At 41.3% G+C, this 20693-nt stretch overlaps 1 protein-coding gene across 1 annotated transcript; it reads left to right on the top strand.

Annotated features, from left to right (window-relative positions):
• Positions 1 to 215: 215 nt before the first annotated feature.
• LOC129062540 (zinc finger protein 791-like) lies at positions 216 to 19754 on the top strand. The gene is made up of 4 exons (XM_054563528.1): positions 216 to 355; positions 15293 to 15419; positions 15627 to 15687; positions 15994 to 19754. The coding sequence occupies exons 1-4, from the start codon at positions 353 to 355 to the stop codon at positions 17645 to 17647; spliced, it is 1845 nt and encodes a 614-aa protein (XP_054419503.1). The 5' UTR covers positions 216 to 352; the 3' UTR covers positions 17648 to 19754.
• The last annotated feature ends 939 nt before the right edge of the window (positions 19755 to 20693 follow it).

A 20693-nucleotide genomic window follows, 5' to 3' on the forward strand; every position in this document is an offset into this window, starting at 1 on the left:
GAAGGGCCACAGTTCCACGTGTGGCTTGACTGCCTCATGGTTAAAGCACAGACTCCAACCCACTGCTAAGACAAGGTCACTCAAAGACGCGACCTCCGGCCTGCTGTCACTCAGGCAGGAGGGGGCGGGATCTTGGGGACTGTCCAATCAGAGGAGTCGCCGATAACGTACGTAAGGGCGGCGCTCTTATGACGGAGTGGACTGCGTGTTGATCACTTCTCTCTCCATCCGCACTTTGATCCACACTTGGAGCCTTTCTCTCTATCTTTAGAGGCCTCAGGTATCTCCGCCACATCCTTGTTGCCGTGACCTGCCCTTGCCGCAGGAGTCAGGGTGGACGACAAGTTAAGAAATGGTGAGTGTGTGGGCCAGTTGTTGGAAGACAGGGAGGAAGGGTTGGTGGAACCAGCGTGGCTGGACCTGGCCTCCCGGCGGACACTGCCGCGTTTGGGGACGCGAGTCCGCCAGGGATGCGGCACGCAGCCTGGGAGCTTGGCCGACAGCCGGAACCCCCACGTGTTCCCTCCGCCCTAAGAATGTTCGCTGACCACTGGGAGGGTCATCAGAAGGCAATCGTGACTCGCTCTCCGGGGTTCCTAGTGGGAAGAACTGTGGTCTGTGGGGTCCTCAGCCTCTCCTTTCTCCCCAGGGGGACCTGTTTTCTCCTGAATTTTGCAAATGCTTAGGTAGCGGGGCCTCAAATCTACCACCCCATCCCCTCAACGTAGACCTTTTTTGGCCTGGCAGTAAATCCCTGCATTTCCAAATCTTTTCCCCGCATTCCTGAACGCCATCTTCCCCTCTCTTGTTCACAGCATCGTTATTAACTGTTTGTCTTCCATGGTGTATTCCACACTACGCAGTATTTTGTTTATCGTTTTTCCACACAACCATGGATGGTTCTCTTCTCACATATTTACCTTTTTGCCTGTGGATGTTTTATGTTAAGAGGAAAGCCAAGAATAACGGCCTGGAACTGTGTTGTGTAGAAAGCCTTGCGCCTCTCCCCCCTGGATCTTGCCTGGGCACAGACATGCTATGGGTGTCCATGTTTAGAAACTTTACTGGGTGATCTGCCCTTTCATCCCACTTCCAGGTCAGGCACTGCTTGTCTCAGAGTTTGTGGTTTTATTCACTTTAATTCTCCATTTTTCAATAACTATAAATGTATTTAATCAAAGGATCTTAAAAGACTGTATAAAACATTTACAAGGAACAGGTGAATTTCAGAAAAAATTAAAAATTCCATCATTACATCCATCTGTTAACATTTTTATTTCCTTTTTTTATTCCATGAGCTTGTGTAGAAACAGTCACCAACACCAGGGCTTAGATTTGCAACACCTAGAAGTGTGTTCAGTATAATCATTTTCCAAAGTTACTTCCCATGGAAATAATAATTAACATTTACCTTCTGAAAGGAATAGATATTTGCAGTTATCTTTGTTGAACCAGAAAAATGTCTTACTTTTCTCCCATCCTTTACACACAAACACTGAATTTGAGTGATTTTACTGGATTGCTGCTCAAGCTCTGGGAGTGACGCAGTTGGAGGATCGTAAAGTTCTGGGTTTCATCCCTGGTCCAGGCACGTTCAGGAGGCAGTTGATTAATGTTTCTCTCTCACATCGATTTCTTTCTCTCTTCCCCCACCCCCCTAAAATCAATAAACATATCCTTAGGTGAGGATTAAAAAGGGAAAAAAATCGGGATCCAGAGCAACTGGGTGGAAGCAGAAGCCTCAGATCCGTGTCTCTAAGCTAAGGCCTCCTTGAACCTGCAAAAGGAAGCACTTGAAGGCCCAGTTGGTCCTCCCTGGGGAGCCTCCCCCTGCAAGTGCCCTGCCTGCTCACCCCACCAGGGAGGGAGCCTGCCCACTGAGAGGCGCTGCAGCCCTGGGAAGCTTGGGGGGGGGGGGGTGATGTCCTTTCTTAGGTTGTAACTGTGATTTCCTTGGACCTGTGTCTAGATGTAGGCTTGAGCAGTGTAGGTGCACTCAGTAATTTGTGTACATTGAGAAAGTCTGTGAAGGTCAGTTCTGTCTTCTAGACAAAGGGTTTATGAATTGGGGAGTTTTGGGCGGTAGAGGGTGAGAACCTTAAATTGACTCTGGCTACGAGTTTCCTCCCTTGTGAGAATTAAAGCCTCAGAGAGGAAGTCTTTCTGTTACCTCAGGAGATGGGCATGTGGGGCTCCCAGAGATCTTTTCTGTGGGCACTCCATCAGCGGGGAGTGGCCCACTTTTTAATAGTTGTATCCCAACAAGGGGTGTCTGGACTGCAAGCTTGAGAATGTGGGTTTTCTTCCGAACTATGAGGAGGCAGGCAGCTTATCTCACCTGATTTGAAGATTTGTGTTTCTTTCTTTGGATACTAATAATATTGCATATTGAAAGTCTGAACTCTAGTGTTCCTTGGCAGTTTGTGGTAATTTCTGGGTGAGTGTGTAAGGTTTTTAGTTCTTGGGCTTTGGAAATATAAGTTGATTGAAAGATACATGGGAATAAGGCAAGGAATTCTGGAACCAAATAGAATATTTATTCCTTTTAGGCAAGAGATCAAGATATGAGATGGGCGTATTTGAGCTCACAAGTAGATTTTACATTTTAGATCAGTTTTTGTATGTTCATGTCCCTAAAGAGCTTTGAAAATTTAAATGCTATAATATTGCTTAAGCATAAGGGAAAAAAAGTCCTATTTTAATTAATAGGAAAACTACTCAAAATGTAACATAAACCTTTGAAAAATCCGATGCAGCTAATGGATTAAGCCCAAATAAAGCTATAATAGGCTTTTATTCCTGAAATAACCCCCAGTGTGATATATAAGAAGTTATAATGCCTCTTGTTATTTTGGTTAGGAGATTTGAGATTTTATATTTTTTTATGGTTTAAACCTTTATAAGCATTAGTGTTTAAAGGATTGAATCCTAGGATGGTTTCCTATGTTGAAAAAAGTGAATAAATTTAAAATTAAATTTTAAAAAGCAAAAATAATTTATAGAAAAATACAGTTTATATAAATTACTCAGCATTATTTTTAAAAATAATGCATGTGACAGCTAGAAAAGCCTGTAAGATACGGTTTAAAGTTGACTCACCACCAGAACATCCTTGCCCCCCGCCAGGGCTCTTGCTTCAGCTACCACCAGCAACCAGCATTGAATTTCCTGAATATCCAGTTTGCGTTTCTTTGGAATGAGCAGTTGGGCTCCTCACTGCTCGAGGCTGAAGCCTCCCCACTCCCTCTGCCCCTTGGGCTCCCACCTGGACAAACCGATGAAAAAGCCTGAGTGGTCTCACCTCTAGAAATGGCAGAAATTCAAATCACACAGGCCCCTGCCCTTGGACTAGGATCCTTGCCCCACCCCCAACGACCACCCAGGCCAGGCTCCTTTCCTTGCTTTCTGGAGCTGTCTCAGCTACTCAAGAGGCCACCCTACCCTCCTGAGACCTCAGTTATGTGATCATAGGGCTCTTCCTACCACCCAGGGGATTATGTGCACACACGCCAATGTTATCAGTCTCAAGGGAACCATCCTTCTGCAGGCGACTGTAACAGTTGGCACCATGAGCAGCATGTCCGGACAAGACCACGCCGTGGGTCTGTCCGCTCTTGCTCTGACCAGCTCTGCTGCCTGATAGCGCCCCTCATTGTGAGCAGGTGGGCAGCTAGTGCTGTGAGTGTGCTGCCCGGTGGGGCACTGCTGAGCCTACCAAGCTTTAGTTCCATGTTCAGGTGACCAGAATGGGCAGTTTCAAGAATCCCAAAGCACTTGGAAGCAGGCGCATGGGATCAGAGCCTTCCTTAAATTAACCCTGTGTCTCTGTCTTTGTTGGGATTTATCTGTTAGAGCAAAGATGTGATAAGGCTCGGTTGGCCTCAGTGTAGAGGACACGGGTGGGAGAGGGGGATCTGTACCCTGTGCAAGAGGCGGACTCAAGGGAAGAGAGGGGGATAGGCAGCCAGCAGGTGGTAGGTGGATCCACACTCCTTTATTTCCACACGTCTAATTCCAGGGGGATTCCACTAAATGTAAGCAAGAGCGCCGTGATAATGTTAGGGGAGTTACCGAATGTAATACAGAATGCAAATAGGGCTGTTTTACCGTAACTGTGGTCTTACCTAATTTCTCTATGGCCATAGTGTCATTTCCTTAAAAGTATACCACAACCAGCGGGGAAGGTTTAAATCGGTGAGTTATACTCCTAAGTTAAATTGTAATTTAGTCTTTGGCACTTTGAAAATATATTAACAAAATGAGATTCCCCAGTCTGTAATCCAGTTAAGTTCATATGGCCTCATTAAACAGGGTGTTGAAGGGTTGAAAACCACTGTACACTTATTTAGTGTAGAAGTCATTATCCCCTCTGTTTCACCTTTGAATAGCTGATTTTGTTGTTTTGTTGTTGTTGTTTTTTAAGATAGATGGTTTGAATTTAACTTGATTGAATAAATTTCTAAATGAGCTTAACATGCTTGAAGATCCTGTGTTGGCTGGTGGAAGAGCAGTCATTAATTGCATTGATTATAACTGGATAACTTAGTAACTTTCTACTAAAACCATAAATAATTATCTGATTTGACTATAGTTGGCAAAGGTGAATTTTTAGTTGGTCTATTCGTCAAGAAAGAATGACACCTCACAATGGATTACTGCAACCGGGAGGCTGTGGTCAAACCAAGTAAGCCCCTCCCTAGTCTCAGCCCCCAACATTATGGAAATTTCTGCCTCCATCCACTCAGCAACTGGTGATTAACGGAATATCCTGCCATCACAGATTTGACTGTGTTTATTTTGCTTGGAATCTATGACAGCAGCCTCTTAGCTGTCAGTGTCCTTCACCTCTGAAGGGACATGACACACCTTTACCTGGTCACCTTCAGGGACGTCAGCACCACTGCCCGCACACGCGGTGTCCGCAGGCTGGATGTGAGCTGTCCCCACCCTGCTCCAGGAGCACGGGTGTGACATTGCACTAATGACATCCTCCTCTGAGGGTATTCAGGACATAAAAATACTGACAAAAAGAGCTCAAAGAAAGGGGAGAGGCCACTGCTACATAAATGAGGTGAGGCCCTACTGCCTTGCTTAAATTCTTAAAAAGCATTTTGGGATCTGGGTCCTGTTCCCTGCTTGACATGGTGAAGAGGTAGCTATTGTCCCTCTTAGCGCCTGCTCTAGGGCAACGTAGCCCTTGTTTACACATTTCACTTAAGTCCATTTATGTTGTTTCTTGCAAACTGGCCCACCTTGAATCGTAGGTACTCCTACAGCAAAACCAAAAGGCTCCGGACTTGGTCAAATTGCCATACCACAGGCACTCCCATAGTGCGATCAGACACTTGTTTCACAGTAGAGCCCTCAGTGACCTGTGTGCTTCCTGGCTTTACCCCTGACGACCTTCAGTTGTCCATAGGCTTCCGATGCAAGAAACTGCCCGAGGCTCCAAGCTCTATGCCATTAGAGCTGCAATTGTCACTGCTTGTCGAACTATCCTAAAAATAGTCCTGAGCATGGGACCCCTTAGGAAGCTACCCATTATGCCCTGGGACCTGTAAACAGCACCCCAGAACTCTGCTCCGCTATCCAGACCCCATGAGACAAGATATAGCTAGACCTGGGCCCTTTGACACATCCTACCAAGAGGGGGGCAGCCTCCTCTCTTCTCAGTGCCTTGCCAGGTGCTGAAGGAGGTCACCCCTTTCCCAGACCTCTAGGCTCCCTGGGAAGCGCCTTAGGGCTCCCAGAGTTAAAGGAAATGAGTCCATAGACTTCAGGGACGACATTGCCTCCTTCGTACATGATGAAGCTCAGGCAGAGGTTAGTTCTTCTGTCCTTTCATTGGAACATTGTTCTAAAGGATGGGACTCAAGGGTCCACACAACTGACCAAACATCAGGCAGTCGTCTTAGCACTGACCAGCATTTGGCTTCGCTGGCCATGTTTACAGACTCTTGGATGATTAAGAGTTGCCCTTTTGTGGCAAAAGAATGCTGGGACTGTCTTGCCACACAGCTACCCACAGAAATCAAGGTAACACCTGTCTCTACATATACTTAGGCCACAATGTGAGGCCTTGCCAGGACACTGCTCCACATAGGAGTTCTAGACACTACTGATGGTAATGAAGGAACTCGTTTCACTTCTCAGAATATAGAGTACTGGGCTCTCAAAAAAAGGCATTCACTGAAGGTTTCACCTCTCGAGTCTCAGGGGGCAGGCCTCATAGAGCACCATAATGACTCACTGAAACAACTTCAAATCAGCTGAATGAGAGATGGCTTCTTTCAGCCATCAGTCATCAGCAATCACTATTAATGTATGTCTTATCTTTTTTTTTCCTTGATAGATTTGGCTTTTCTTTACAGCAATTTTAGGTTTACAAAAGACTTGATCAGAATATACAGTGTTCCCACCTAACCCCGCTGCCTCTACACAGTTTGCCCTATTTTTTATATCTTGTATTACTGTGGTACATTTGATATCAATGCATTAGTCTCTCTTCCAAATACTAACCATGCCCGACCCTGCTTAGCTTCCAAGATCAGACAAGATCGGGCGCGTTCAGGGTGGTATGGCTGTAGACTCAATGCATTAAAGTCTACAGAGTATATTAGTATTTTTATTTTTAACGTAGGAAGATTTTTTTTCCTTATGAAGATTTATTGGTTTTTTAATTTAATTTATATTTATGCTCTCACAGTTGTCCCAATTTTTTCCCCTTTGCCCCTGTCAACCCAGACCCTCACACTCCATTAGGCAGTCCCTACACCATTGTCCATGTCCATGGGTCCTGCAAATATGTTCTTTGACTACTGTATTCTTTATGCTGTACTTGACATTCCCATTACTATTCTGTAACTACCAATTTATGTTCCTTAATCCCTTCACCTTTTTCACCCATAGCCCCAATCCCTCCCCGACCTGCAACCATAAAAACATTCTCTGTATCTATGATTATGTTTCTCTTCTGCCTGTTTAATTTTTTAGATTCAATTATTGATAGATATGTATCTAGTGCCATTTTATTGTTCATATTTTTGATGTTCTTCTTAAAGGAGACCCTTTAACATTTCATATAGTGCTGGTTTTGTGGTGATGAGCTCATGTAGCTTTTCCTTATCTGGGAAGATCCTTATCTGCCCTTTCTAAATATTAGTTTTGCTGGGTAAATAGTTTTGCAGCGCAGTCGTGGCTGTACATCCCAGCTTTTCCTGACTTTGTATATTTCTTGGCAGTTCCTTCTAGCCTGCAAAGTTTCTTTTGAGAAACCAGCTGACTGGTTAACTGCTTTTCTCTTGCTGTTTTTAAGATTCTTTGTCTTTAACCTTTGGCATTTAATTATGATGTGTCTTGGTGTGGGCCTCTTTGGGTTCATTTGGTTGGGACTTTCTGCACTTCCTGGACTTCTGTATGTCTATTTTCTTCACCAAGTTAGAGAAGTTTTTCCATCATTATTTTTCAAATATCAATTTCTTGTTCGTTCTCTTCTCCTTCTCGCACCCCTACAATGTGAATGTTGGTATGCTTGAAGTTGTCCCAGAGGCTCCTCACACTGTTCTCATTTTTCTGCATTCTTTTTTCTTCTTGCTGTTCTGATTGGGTGTTTTTTGCTTCCTTGTATTCCAAATTGCTGACTTGATTCTTGGCTTTATCCACTTGCTGTTGATTTTCTGTAAATTATTCTTCATTTCAGTTAGTGCATCCTTCATTTCTGACTGGTTTTCTTTTTTCATGGTTTCCATGTTCTTTTTATGCTGTTGAAGTTCTCTCTGAGTTCATCTGCTCTTCCCCTAAGTTCATTGAGCATCCTTATAACCCGTTTGGAACTCTGCATGTAGTGTTATCTCCATTTTGTTTAGTTCTTTTCCTGGAAATTTTTTCTGTTCTTTCATTTGGACCATGTTTGTTTGTCTCCTCATTTTGGCAGTCTCCCCGTGTTTGTTTCTGTGTGTTAGGTAGAGCTGCTACGACTCCTGTCTTGGTAGCATGGCCTAATGTAGTAGGTGTCCCATAGGGTCCAGTGGCACAGCCTCCCCTGTCACTCAAGCTGGATACTTGGGGTGTGCCCTTCATGTGGGCTATGTGCAGCCTCGTTTTGTAGTTGAGCCATGGTTGCTGTTGGTAGGTCAGTGGGAGGGACTTACCCAGACTGATCAGCTGCAAGGACTGGCTATGACCACTGACCACCAACTTCTGACCACCATGGAGGGTCAGCTGTGCAGGGCCCACTCCACCAAGCAGGACTTACTTCAGCAGGGCTCTGGTGCCCACTGAGTCCACCCCTTGAGTGTTGTGTCGCTTGTGGAGGTGGTCAGGTGGTGGTGCTCTTGACACAGTCTGGAGCTGCCCACTGGGGCCTCCCATGCATGAGGTGCAGGCTAAGGTCAGCCTACTGCCTGTGTTCTGTCTGGAGCCACACAGCATAAGCTACAAAGTGATCTACAGATGGCTGCTATTTGTGCTGGGCTTGTAGGTGCCCAAGTAGGGTCAAGCTGAACCAAGGCCAGCTGCTGCTAGTGCCGGGCCTGGGGCCACACTTAGCAAGTGGTAAAGGGCTTGCTGAGACCAGATGCTGCTTTTTTGAGAGAATTTAGGAAAATCTGAAGCATGAACCAAGACAAGCCATTTATATGGAAAAGCTTGGGTGGCTTTTCCATAGGAATTGGATGGAGCTGGAGCCTGAGGGAGTTACTAGGGTGGGGCAAACAGTGTGAACCAAGTTAATGGACTCTCAGATATGACATCCACCTGCCTGCCCTGTCTCCATGTGGGTTCTTCTTTAATTCTGTAATTGTAAGACTTCCATGCAGCTTGATTTCTGGTGGTTCTGAATAAAGGTTCTGTATTTTAGTTGTGATTTTGATGTGGTTGTGCAAGGAGGCTTAAGTAATATAATCCCTGGGAGAGAGAATAGTACTAAGACAGAGGATGATCAAATGCTCTTAGTACTGCTGTCTTCAAGGAAAACTGTGATTCACGTACTGTTCTTTCTGACATGACTTTTCTTCTCTTCTGGTGCTGCAGGCCAGGTGCAGCCGGCCTCTGCGTTAGGGTTGAGTGTATACAGTCTCTGGGCTTTGGCTGATGTAAAATGATGTATGTCCATCTTTTCTGCATCACGAAGAAAACTTTCACTGCCCTGAAAATTCCCTGTGCTCTATCTATTCATTCATTCTTCCCTTCCACTCCCAAATTCCTGGCAACCAAAGATCTTTCACAGTCTCATAGTTCTGTCATTTCCAGAAGTATGCTCGGAATTTAAGTGCGTAGCCAGGTCATTTTGGCTGCTTTCACTTAGCAATGTGATTTTAAGGTTTCTCCGTGTCTTTCTTGCTTGATACCTCATTTCCTCTAACCACTGAATATTTCATCATATAGGTGGTTCCAGTGACTATTTTTCCACTCTCCTAACAGAGAATATCTTTGTTACCTATAAGTCTTGGTCATCATGTAAAGTTGTGCATCATATAAAACATTCGTGTGCAAAATTTTGTATGAAAATAATTTTACAGTTTATTTGGGGAAATAAGAAGGAGCACGACTGTTTGTACGATAAGAATAGGTTAGGTGATTAAGATACTGCCTGTGTTCAGAAAGTAGGCATACTGTTTCCCATTCCCACCTGCAGTGGATGAGAGTTCTTGCTGCTATCTTTGTGATCATTTGGTATTTGCTCTCAATGTTTTGAATTTTAGCTAATGCACTAAGGGTCTAGTAATCTTTCATTCTTCTGTTATTTGCAATTCCTAAAGACATACGATGTTGAGAATTTTTTCCTATGCTTATTTACCATTAATTATTTTCTTTGGTGAAGTGTGTGTTCAGATCTTTTGTCCACTTTTAATTGTGTTGCTTGTCCTCGTATTGTTGAATTTTAAGAGTTCTTTGTACATTTTATTTTTTTAGTTAATCTTTATTGTATTTTTTTCAATTACCATTTGGTCCCCTTAACAGATAAGTGTTTAGCAAAGATTTCCTCCCAGTCTGTGGTTTGTTTTTTCAATCTCTTAACACTGTTTTTCACAGAGTAGGTTTTATTTTAATGACATCAAACTTACATTTTTTTCTTTTCTCAATCTTGCTTTTGGTGTTGTATCTAAAAATTCATTATCAAATCTTAGGTCACCTAGATTTTTCTCCTATGTTATCTTCTAGGAGTTGCATGGTTTTGCATTTTAAATATGATCTATGATCTGTTTTAAGTTAGTTTTTGTGAAAGGTGTAAGATTTGTGTTTAAATTGGTTGATTTTTGCATGTGCATGTCTGGTTTTCCTGGCACTATTTGTTGAAAAGGCTGTTCTCTCAATTGAATTGTCAAAAATAAGCTAATTATATTTGTTTGGATCTACAGGAAAGATTTGGCTGTTGTATATTAACCACTTATTTTTCAACCTTACTCTATTCCCTTATTAGTTCAAGGGATGTTCCTTATTATTGTTTTGAGATTTTCTCCATAGATAATCCATATGCAACAGAGTTCAATTTCTTACTTACCATTCTGTATACTTTTTACTTCCTTTTCTTGTCTTACTGCAGGAGCTTAGACTTCCAGTACAGTGTTGACAGGCGGTGAGAGGGGACACATCGTTGCCTTATTCTTGATCTTATCAGGAAAGCTTCTAGTTTCTCACCATTAAGTATGTTAACTGCAAATTTCTTGTAGAGGGTGTTCTTCAAGAAAAGGGAGTGCCTCTCTATTTTTTCTTTGCTACCATAAATGGATTTGGGATTTTGTCAAATGGTTTTACATTCCCCCTCTTCCTCATTCTTGATATTAATAATTTGTCTTTTTCTCCTTTTTTCTCAGCTTTTATAGGTGTTTCTCAATTTTATTAATCTTTTCAAAGAACTAGTTTTCGTTGTGTCGACTTTTCATGATTTCCTGTAATTTCATTCATTTCTTTGGTTTTTATTTCTATTCTTGTGCTTACTTAAGGTTTAATTTATTCTTTTTCTAGTTTCATAAGACAGAGGCTTACATTTAGATTATTGATTATACAGATTTCTTTTTTCAAGTGTATGCCTTCTGTGCTATAAATTTCTCTCCAGGCGGCGATTTTGCTGCATTCCACAAATTCTGGTAAACTGTATTTTCATTTTCATTTAGCTCAAAATAATTTTTCATTGCTTTTGCGACTGCTTCTTTGATCCCCAAGTTATTTAAAAGTAAATTGTTCAATCTCCCAAGTATTTGAGGGTTTCCCAATCTTTCTGTTATTGATTTCTAGATTAATGCCTTCACAGTCTGAAAGCGTATTTTGTATGATTTCTGTTCTTTCAAATATGTTAAGGGGTGTTTCATCTTAAAATGTGTTCTATCCTCATGAGTTTTTTCACATGACCCTAAGAAGACTGTGTATTCTGCTGCTGCTTGGTGATGAAGTATTCCAGCCTTCAGTAAATTAAGTTGTTTGATGGCACTGATGAATTCGGCTGTGGTTTTACTGATTTTCTTCCTGCAAGTATTCATAATTATTACTAGAGGGGTATTGAAATCTCCAGTATAACGGTGAACTCTTCTGTTTCTCCTTGCAGCTCCATCTATTTTCCCCTGGTGTGTTTTGCCACTGTTATGCACGGGAGCACTAAGGAATGCTGTGTCTCCTAGAGACTTGGACCTTTATGTTTGTGTGTGTGATGCCCCTCTTTATCCCTGTGCTTTTTCTGAAAATGTAGATATACCAACTTTTTTTCCCCTTTATTTTTATTGTTGACAGTATTGACAGATGCTCTCTGTTTCCTCCCTGTCTTGCTCCCTCTTCCCAGCCCCACTTCCTTCTGGCTGCCACCGTATTGTGTGTGTCCATGGGTTATATACATGTATGTTCTTTGTCTAGGCCCTTCACTTTCTTTGATACAGTGCCCCCCACCCGTCTCCCCTCTGCCAGCTGCTACTTTGTTCTGTGCATTCATGCTCTGGTTCTATTTATTTCATCAATTTATTTTGTTCATTAGATATTACATATAAGCGAGATCATATGGCATGTTAACGTGATACATCTTTTTCCACTCTTCAGTTTTAGTCTGCCTGTCTTTATTGTTAATGTGGCTTTATTATAGACAACATATAATTGGGAGTTCTTTTTTTAACTCATTATGACAATATCTTTCAATTGCTGTATTTAGAACAGACTTTTTAAGTGATTATTTATGTAATTGGATTAATATAATTTTTAAGTATATTTTGATTTTACTATTATAGTTGTCCCAATTTTTCCCCCCTTTATCCCCCTCTTCCCTGCACCCCTACACTCTCCAGCATCCCTCCTCCCCCTTTAGCTCATGACCATGGGTTGTACATGTAAGTTCTTTGGCTTCTCCATCTACCACACTATTCTTAACCTCCCCCTGCTTATTTTGTGCCTGCCTATTATGCTGCTCATTCCCTGTACCTCTTCCCCCTATTCTCCCCCTCCTCCCCACTGATAACCCTCCATGTGATCTCCATTTCTATGGTTGTTTCTGTTCTAGTTTGCCTAACTTTTGTTTATGTTTTTTAGGTTCAGTTGTCCTGAGTTTGTTGTCATTTTACTATTCATAGTTTTTGATCATCTTCTATTTCTTAGATAAGTCCCTTTAACCTTTCATATAATGAGGGTTTGGTGATTATGAACTCCTTTAACTTTACCTTATCTTGGAAACACTTTTATCTGCTCTTCCATTCTAAATGATAACTTTGCTGGATAGAGTAATCTTAGATGTAAGTCATTGCCTTTCATGACTTTGAATACTTCTTGCCAGTCTTTTCTTGCCTGTAAAGTTTCTTTTGAGAAATCAGCTGATAGTCTTATGGGAACTCCTTTGTAGGTAACTCTCTCCTTTCTTCTTGCTGCTTTTAAGATTCTCTCCTTATCTTTAATCTTGGGTAACTTAATTATAATGTGTCTTGGTGTGTTCTTCCTTGGGTCTAATTTCTTTGGGACTCTCTGAGCTTCCTGGACTTCCTGGAAGTCTATTTCCTTCGCCAGATTGGGGAAGTTTTCTTTCATTATTTGTTCAGATAAGTTTTCAATTTCTTGCTCTATCTCTTCTCCTTCTGGCACCCTGATGATTCAGATGTTGGAATGTTTAAGGTAGTCCCAGAGGTTCCTAAGCCTCTCCTCATTTTTCTGAATTATTTTTTCATTCCGTTCTAATTGGATGTTTATTTCTTTGTTTTGTTCCAAATTGTTAGAGTCCCAGTTTCCTTCTCTTCACTGTTGGTTCCCTGTATATTTTGCTTTATTTCACTTTGCATAGCCCTCACTTTTGCTCTGTTTTGCACCTGTACTCCACCATTGCTGTGAGCATCCTGATTACCAGTGTTTTGAACTCTGCATCTGATAGGTTGGCTATCTCCTCATCGCTTAGCTTTTTGTTTTTCTGTTCTTTCATTTGGACCATGGTTCTTTGTCTCAGCACACCTGTTACGTTGTAAAGGGCAGAGCCTTAGGTGTTCACCAGGGCCAGGCAACCATCTTCACTGAGTAGGGGGTGGTGTATGTCGGAGGGGTCGGAGAGGGAACAGTGCCACTTGCTCAGCTCTTGCCCCACTTTCAGTCACTTCCCCCACTTGCCACAAGCGAATTGGGCCCTTTTGGTGCTGATTCCCGAGTGGGTGGGTTTGTCTCCAGCGAACTCTTCTGTGAGGCTGGAAGTTTCTCCTGCTGCCACAACCCCCACAAGCTTTTACAGCCAGAGGTTTTGAGGCTTTAGTTTCCCGCACTGGACCCCTGAGCTGCAGTCTGTCTTGCTCCCCAGTTCTATCCGGCTTATCCGCATGCGAATGTGGGACCGCCAGCTGCCATCTCACCCTCCCAGTCCTCCAGCCGCAGCCTTGCCCCACAGCCTCTCTGCCAAGGCCGCCCATCTCTGCTCCTCCCACCAGTCTGGATAAGTGTTCCTTCTTTAACCCCTTGGTTGTCTTACTTCCATACATTTCGATTTTCTGGCAGTTCTGCTTTAAATTTGTCGTTGTCCTTTTTTGGATGTGTGAAGAAGCAAAGCGTGTCTACGCCTCCATCTTGGCTGGAAGTTCTTTGGTGGTTTCTGTTTGTTGCCCTTATTACCTCTCCTTTGTCTTTCACCTTTTTCTGCCTTCCCTGGCTTTGAAAATTTTTACCTGATTTTATTTAACCCTTCTGGCTTATCAGTTATACTTTTTAAAAATTTTTATTGGTTGCTTTTAAATTTGAAATATATAGTTAGAGTTAACCTGAGTCCTGTTTCAAGTAACATTGAACCGCTTCATTGATTGTATAAATTTCTCAGTAACAGAGTATTCCAAATTCCTCTCTGCACCTATAACATTGTTCATTTCACTTATCCATAAGCTATAATTGCTGAATACTTTCTTGCTAGTATTATTTTGAACACAGTGTTATCTTTCAAATTAATTAAGAATGTTTAAGGTGATGTATTTTCCTTTCATTTATTGCTTCTTAAATGCTCTCCCTTTCTTCATTAATTTACCTCCTTTTGAAGAATTTTCTTTAACATTTCTTGAAAGCAAAGTGGGTATACTGGTGACAAATTCTCTCAATATTTGTCTCAGAAATTTCTTCTTCATTTTTAAAGGATAATTTCAGTTCACACATAATTTTAATTAGGTTGTTTTTTTCCTATCAACACTATAACTATTTCATTCCACTCTCTTCTTGCTTGGATTATCTTGGATTATCTTCTTGCTGGTATCTTTTCTTTTCTCTCTACTGTCATCGTTGGAGTTCTCTAGAGCAGGGGTCCAAGGCCACAGACGAGTAGCAGTCTGCCAGCCTGTTAGGAACTGGGCCACACAGCAGGAAGTGAGCGGTGGGTGAGCCAGCAAACCAGTCCCTTGTGCCAAAAAGTGTGGGGACCGCTGCTCTAGAGGCTCCTCAAATAAGGTCTGAAACGTGTGGTTCTTTCCACGTATTTCACTGTAATTAGAGCTGGACCCTAAATACTGGTCTCTGTGTACCCATCAAGAAGTGGGGTTTCCCCTATTCTGTTCCTTAACCAAATGGGTAAATTTTGCCATCGGAATTATTGTGGGGGAGCATTTTCTCTATCCCCTACATATAAATGTCTTTTTCAGTTAATGATCTTTTTCAGAGACCAGCGTTTAAGGAAATTATGTGCCTGAAGGATTTATGTTGCTATTAAATTTATGAGGAAGTGGTTATGTATAGTGAATAAAAATTCTGATGACCAAGGCAAAGAATAAATATTTTGAAATGATAGAATCCTACGTGAACGTCTAATGAATTAACTGTAGAACCCCAGTGCTGTCCATCTTACCTGTTTTCCTATGTACATATGTTCCAGGACTCAGTGGCCTTTGAGGATGTGGCTGTGAACTTTAGTCTGGAAGAGTGGGCTCTGCTGGATCCTTCACAAAAGAAACTCTATAGAGATGTGATGCGGGAAACCTTGAGGAATCTGGCCTCAGTGGGTAAGGATGACAACGTATCTTCCTGACAACGTATCTTCATTCAGCCACTTAGAGAACAAGTGTTTCTTGTCCATCGACATTGTTCTCTGCTTTGGAATGGGGAAAGGGAACACTTTGGTAAATAAACCAGGAATGGTCAGACCTCATCACAGGCCTGTAATGTAATAATTCTTCTGTAACTTTGGTTTTTCTGGATCTGCATTTTAGGAAGGAAATGGGAAGACCATAACATTGAAGATCAGTACAAAAACCAGGGAAGAAATAGAAGGTGAGTTATATTCAAAACAGAAATCAGTGTCCCATAAGAGGGTTGTCATTTGTCATGAAAGCAGACATTCCTCAAAAAATAAAAAAAGGAATTGCCTTATGGCCCAGCAGTTCTACCTCTGGGTATATACCTGGAGAAATCCAAAACACTAATTCAAAAGAACCTTCTTTCAGAGCACTCATCATATTCGGGTTCAAACAAGGCATACTGCAGAAAACCTGCACTTTCCCTACAAATTATAAATACATAATTCTAACATTTACTAATATAAATCATTAATCATGTACTCCTGATTTTTTTTTATAGACGTCATATGGTAGAGAGACTCTGTGAAAGTAAAGAAGGTGGTCAGTATGGAGAAAACTTCAGCTATATTTCAAATCTTAATCTGAACAAGAAAACTTCTAGTAAAGTAAAACCATGGGAGTGCAGTGTGTGTGGAAAAGTCTTCATGAGTCGTTCATCCCTTAATAGGCACATGCGCTCTCACACTGCGCCCAAACCACACAAGTATCAGGAATATGGAAAGAAACCTTACAAATGTAAGATATGTGGGAAAGCCTTCAGTTATCTCCAGCCTTTTCAAAAACATGAAAGAAATCACAGCGTAGAGAAATCCTATAAATGTAAGGAGTGTGGTAAATCCTTCAGATATCGTCAATCTGTTCGCAAACATGAACGGACTCACACTGGAGAGAAACCCTATCAATGTAAACAATGTGGAAAGGCCTTTAGATATCATCAAACCTTCCAAACACATGAAAGAACTCACACAGGAGAGAAACCCTATGAATGTAAGCAGTGCGGTAAAGCCCTCAGTTGTCCCAGTTCCTATCGAAGTCATGAAAGGACTCACACTGGAGAGAAACCTTATGAATGTGAAAAATGTAGTAAAGCTTTCAGCTGTCCCAGTTCTCTTCGAAAACATGAAAGAACTCACACTGGAGAGAAACCCTATGACTGTAAGGAATGTGGGAAGGCCTTTATTTCTCTTGGAAGCTTTCAAAGACACATGATAACACATACTGGCGACGGACCTTATAAATGTAAGGAATGTGGGAAGGCATTTAATTGTCCCAGTTCATATCGAATACATGAAAGATCTCACACTGGAGAAAAACCCTACGAATGTAAAATATGTGGTAAAGCCTTCAGTTGTTCCAGTTCCTTTCGAACACATGAAAGAACTCACACTGGAGAGAAACCTTACCAGTGTAAGGAATGTGGAAAAGCTTTCCATTGGCTCACCACTTTTCAAGTCCATGTGAGAACTCACACTGGAGAGAAGCCCTATATATGTAAGCTGTGTGGTAAAGCCCTCAGTTGCCCCACTTCCTTTCGAAGACATGAAAGGACTCACAGTGCAGAGAAACCTTATGAATGTAAACAGTGTGGGAAAACCTTCAGTTCTTCTCTAGGTCTGCAAATACATGGAAGGACTCACACTGGAGAGAAGCCCTATAAATGTGAGGAATGTGGAAAAGCATTTGTATCTCTCACAAGCTTTCGAAGACACATGATGACGCACACAGGAGACGGACCTTATAAATGTAAGGAATGTGGGAAGGCGTTCAACTGCCCCAGCTCATTTCGAATACATGAAAGAACTCACACAGGCGAGAAACCCTACGAATGTAAAATATGTGGTAAAGCCTTCAGTTGTTCCAGTTATGTTCAAGTACATGAAAGAACTCACACTGGAGAGAAACCGTATGAATGTAAGGAATGTGGGAAAGCCTTCATTTATCGCACAACCTTTCGAGGTCACATGAGAGTGCACACTGGAGAGAAACCATATAAATGTGAAGAATGTGGGAAGGCCTTCAGTCGACCCAGTTCATTTAGAAGCCATGAAAGAATTCACACTGGAGAGAAACTTCTTCAGTGTAAGCACTGTGGGAAAGCCTTCAATTGGCCCACATCCTTACACAAACATGTCATGAGAATGCACACTGGATAAATTATAATTGATACGTACAGGAAAGTTTTCACTCTTTACACTAAAAGTAATGTGAAAACTCCACTGGAGAGAAATGGCTATAAGTGTTATGGGAAGGCCTGATCAGGCAAATCAATTAACATGTAATACTCCAGAAAATTCATGACATGAAACACGTTTTAAAAGCTAAAAACAGCTTGTCTTTATCAGTGGCTCATTCTGAAACTCAGTCCCTGGACTGTGGATTCTATTTGCTACTTTTGCAAATAACAATGACTTGAGACAACTCTGTAAGTACCTTTTAAGCAGCAGTATATATGCTTTTAGTAGGTAGTGTTTTTCCTTAAATCAGCTTATAAAAACATCTTTGAAGTCTGTTGGTGAATTGAAAAATAAATAATATATATTAGTAGGATTAATTTTTATATAAATTTTTAACTGTTCTGTAAGTTAAAGGGAATGACACCTTGTTATTTCCTAGGATTTTACTGTTGGCTTCATATGGCAAGTATTGTATATTCCTTACCCATTATAAATATCCCTCCTCTGTTAGGATAAAAACAACTTTCTTTTCCTTTCGTCAGAAGAGCCTTACTAATTTTCATTACTAATAGATAGTTGGTATAAATTTGTAAATATGAAAAGTTTATCATAGAGTATAATCTCACTGGAATCTCTATTTACGTCTGTCCCCCTTAACTCTTGGTCATTTCCTCTGCCAGTGATTTGGATAACAGACTTTACATTAAGGAGAGCAACCTGTATGGACATCAACCTCAAACTTACAAAACCACCTTAAAATGTTTACAATTATAATTGTTTTACATTTAAATTCACAGCTACAATATCTTTGTACCAAAGCAACATTTCCCCCCTCCCCTCAATCCATTGAAATCACCCTATGAAACTGATATCACCATTTAATGTATCTTTTACCCACAATACAACTAGAATGATAATATGATCTCAATGAAGTCAACCAGTGGTATCACCATCCCTCTACTCGTATTGAGCACCTACTGTGTGTCTGAGCTGGACGCTGGAAATACAACAGTGAGCATAACTACAGTGGTCACTGCTCTCACAGTGCTTCAAGTCTATGAAGTTAACTAGAATCACATTTCTGGCTTCTTTCCTAAGTGTTTTTAACACTTAAACTCTGATTCATTTTTGAAGTAACATCTTTGGTATACCAATAAGCCTTTTTATATTTGAAAAAGAAACAGGAGAGAGATCTGTGAGAGGACAATAAAATCTAGAATTGGATATGGCTCTCCTGAAATGAGTCACGTCAACAAGGGTAATGTAACAACCTACATTTTCTGGATTTTTTATGGGTCTGTTAAAATTCATTAATAACCTCATTTGCATGATATTTGGAAGGCCTTAGTGTTTCAGCCACAAAGCACAGAGAAATAGCGTAAGTGTTTCATGCATACCTGCTTCCAACCCATTTTCCTGATGCTTTGTCCTGCCAGTCAAAAGCATCCTCAGTCCCACCACCAGCTACATGACTTCCATTTTCTCAAAGCTGTAGGTCTCCACAGATGCCTCCACAAGATCCACAGCAAAGATCCATCAGTCTGGATTTTTCCTACAAGCCGCCTTGTGTCCACCACGCCACCAATTTAGATTGTCATGTTTGAGAATGTTCTCTCAAATGCTGATTGCCCTCTCCTCTAGATGGTATTTTAATAAGGTCTAATTTGTATAGTAAACATCTCATTCTGTTAATGTTAGTGACTGTGTTCCAGATTTCACCAAAACAGCTGCAGTGGTGCCGTCGCAACTGCGTGGGAGTCGGTCCCCTGCTGCTCGTGCAGTGACTGCTCTGACACATTCCTTCCACGTGAGAAGCAGCATCTTCCTCGTGCCAGGCAGACTGTGGGTGTTGCAGTTAATTCGCAGCTGAACATAAGTCCTCAGTCCATTTTCAGTTATGTTTGTATGTGATTTTTTTGGTCAAACAAATGCTTCTGTAGATGTTTTATGCACTAACAAATATTACCTTTTCCACTTCCTGATAGTGTATATTAAAACATCTCATTGCAATTGTGGATTTTTAGATCAATTTTGTGACTTTTGTCAAGTTGATCATACATTTTGAATCAATGTTATCATGTATTTTCTTCAGGTGAGTTTTGTTTTGTTTTTTAATTTCCCTATAGTTAAAAATGTTTTGTGTTTAACCTCTCATTAATTCTTAATTAAAAACTTACATCATGGTTTTGTTGGTGCCTTATTGCCAGAAACTATAGGGTCATGCCTATCCTCAGGGTGGAGTGTAACAAATTGTGGTGAGGATGACCACAAACCATAAATGATTAACGGTTGCATCAGTAAGAGGGTGCACAAAAGGTCTTACACAGTTTGGGCTCATGGCAAGTGTTGGGATGAGTAGTCAAGGAAGGAGAATGTTCCTCTCTATGAGATACCTTGAGGAGGTGAACTAAGTTCTGTCTTTGGTAAACATAATAGTTCTTACCAAGACATGGAGATATTCCCTATGCTATAGGGGACACTTCATAAAAAGTACCTCAGTTAAAATATATAGTCACTTGCTCTTCAGCAAACCAGGTATTGTCAGAATACAAAGCTAGCAAGGGAGAAAGAGAGGACTCCTATTCCATTGGAGCCATTCTTGCTCAGAAACTATGGTCTTGTGCAATTTTTTAGCATTCCTCTTCTGCCAGGCACTCAAAACATACACAATTTTGGGTGAAACCATTATGGAAAACATTCCTCAAAAAACGAAGAATCTCATAATCCTACAATCCTACTTCTGGGTATTTATCGGAAGAAAACAAAAAGACACATGCATCCCTCTGTTCACTGCAGCACTACTTAAATAGCCAAGACATGGAAGCAACCCAGGTGCCCATCAATAGAGGAGTGGATAAAGAAGTGGTGCGTATATACATAGGACTATTACTCATTAATAAAATAGAATGAAATCTTGCCATTTGCAACAACATGGATGGACATAGAGGGTGTTGTGCTAAGTGATAAAAGTCAAGGACAAATGTATGGTTTCATTTTATATGTAGGATCTAAAAAACAGCAAACT

The sequence above is a fragment of the Pteronotus mesoamericanus genome, unplaced genomic scaffold, assembly GCF_021234165.1.
Source record: "Pteronotus mesoamericanus isolate MK-2021 breed Mesoamerican mustached bat unplaced genomic scaffold, CSHL_Meso_final scaffold_827, whole genome shotgun sequence".
NCBI classification, from domain to species: Eukaryota; Metazoa; Chordata; class Mammalia; order Chiroptera; family Mormoopidae; genus Pteronotus; species Pteronotus mesoamericanus.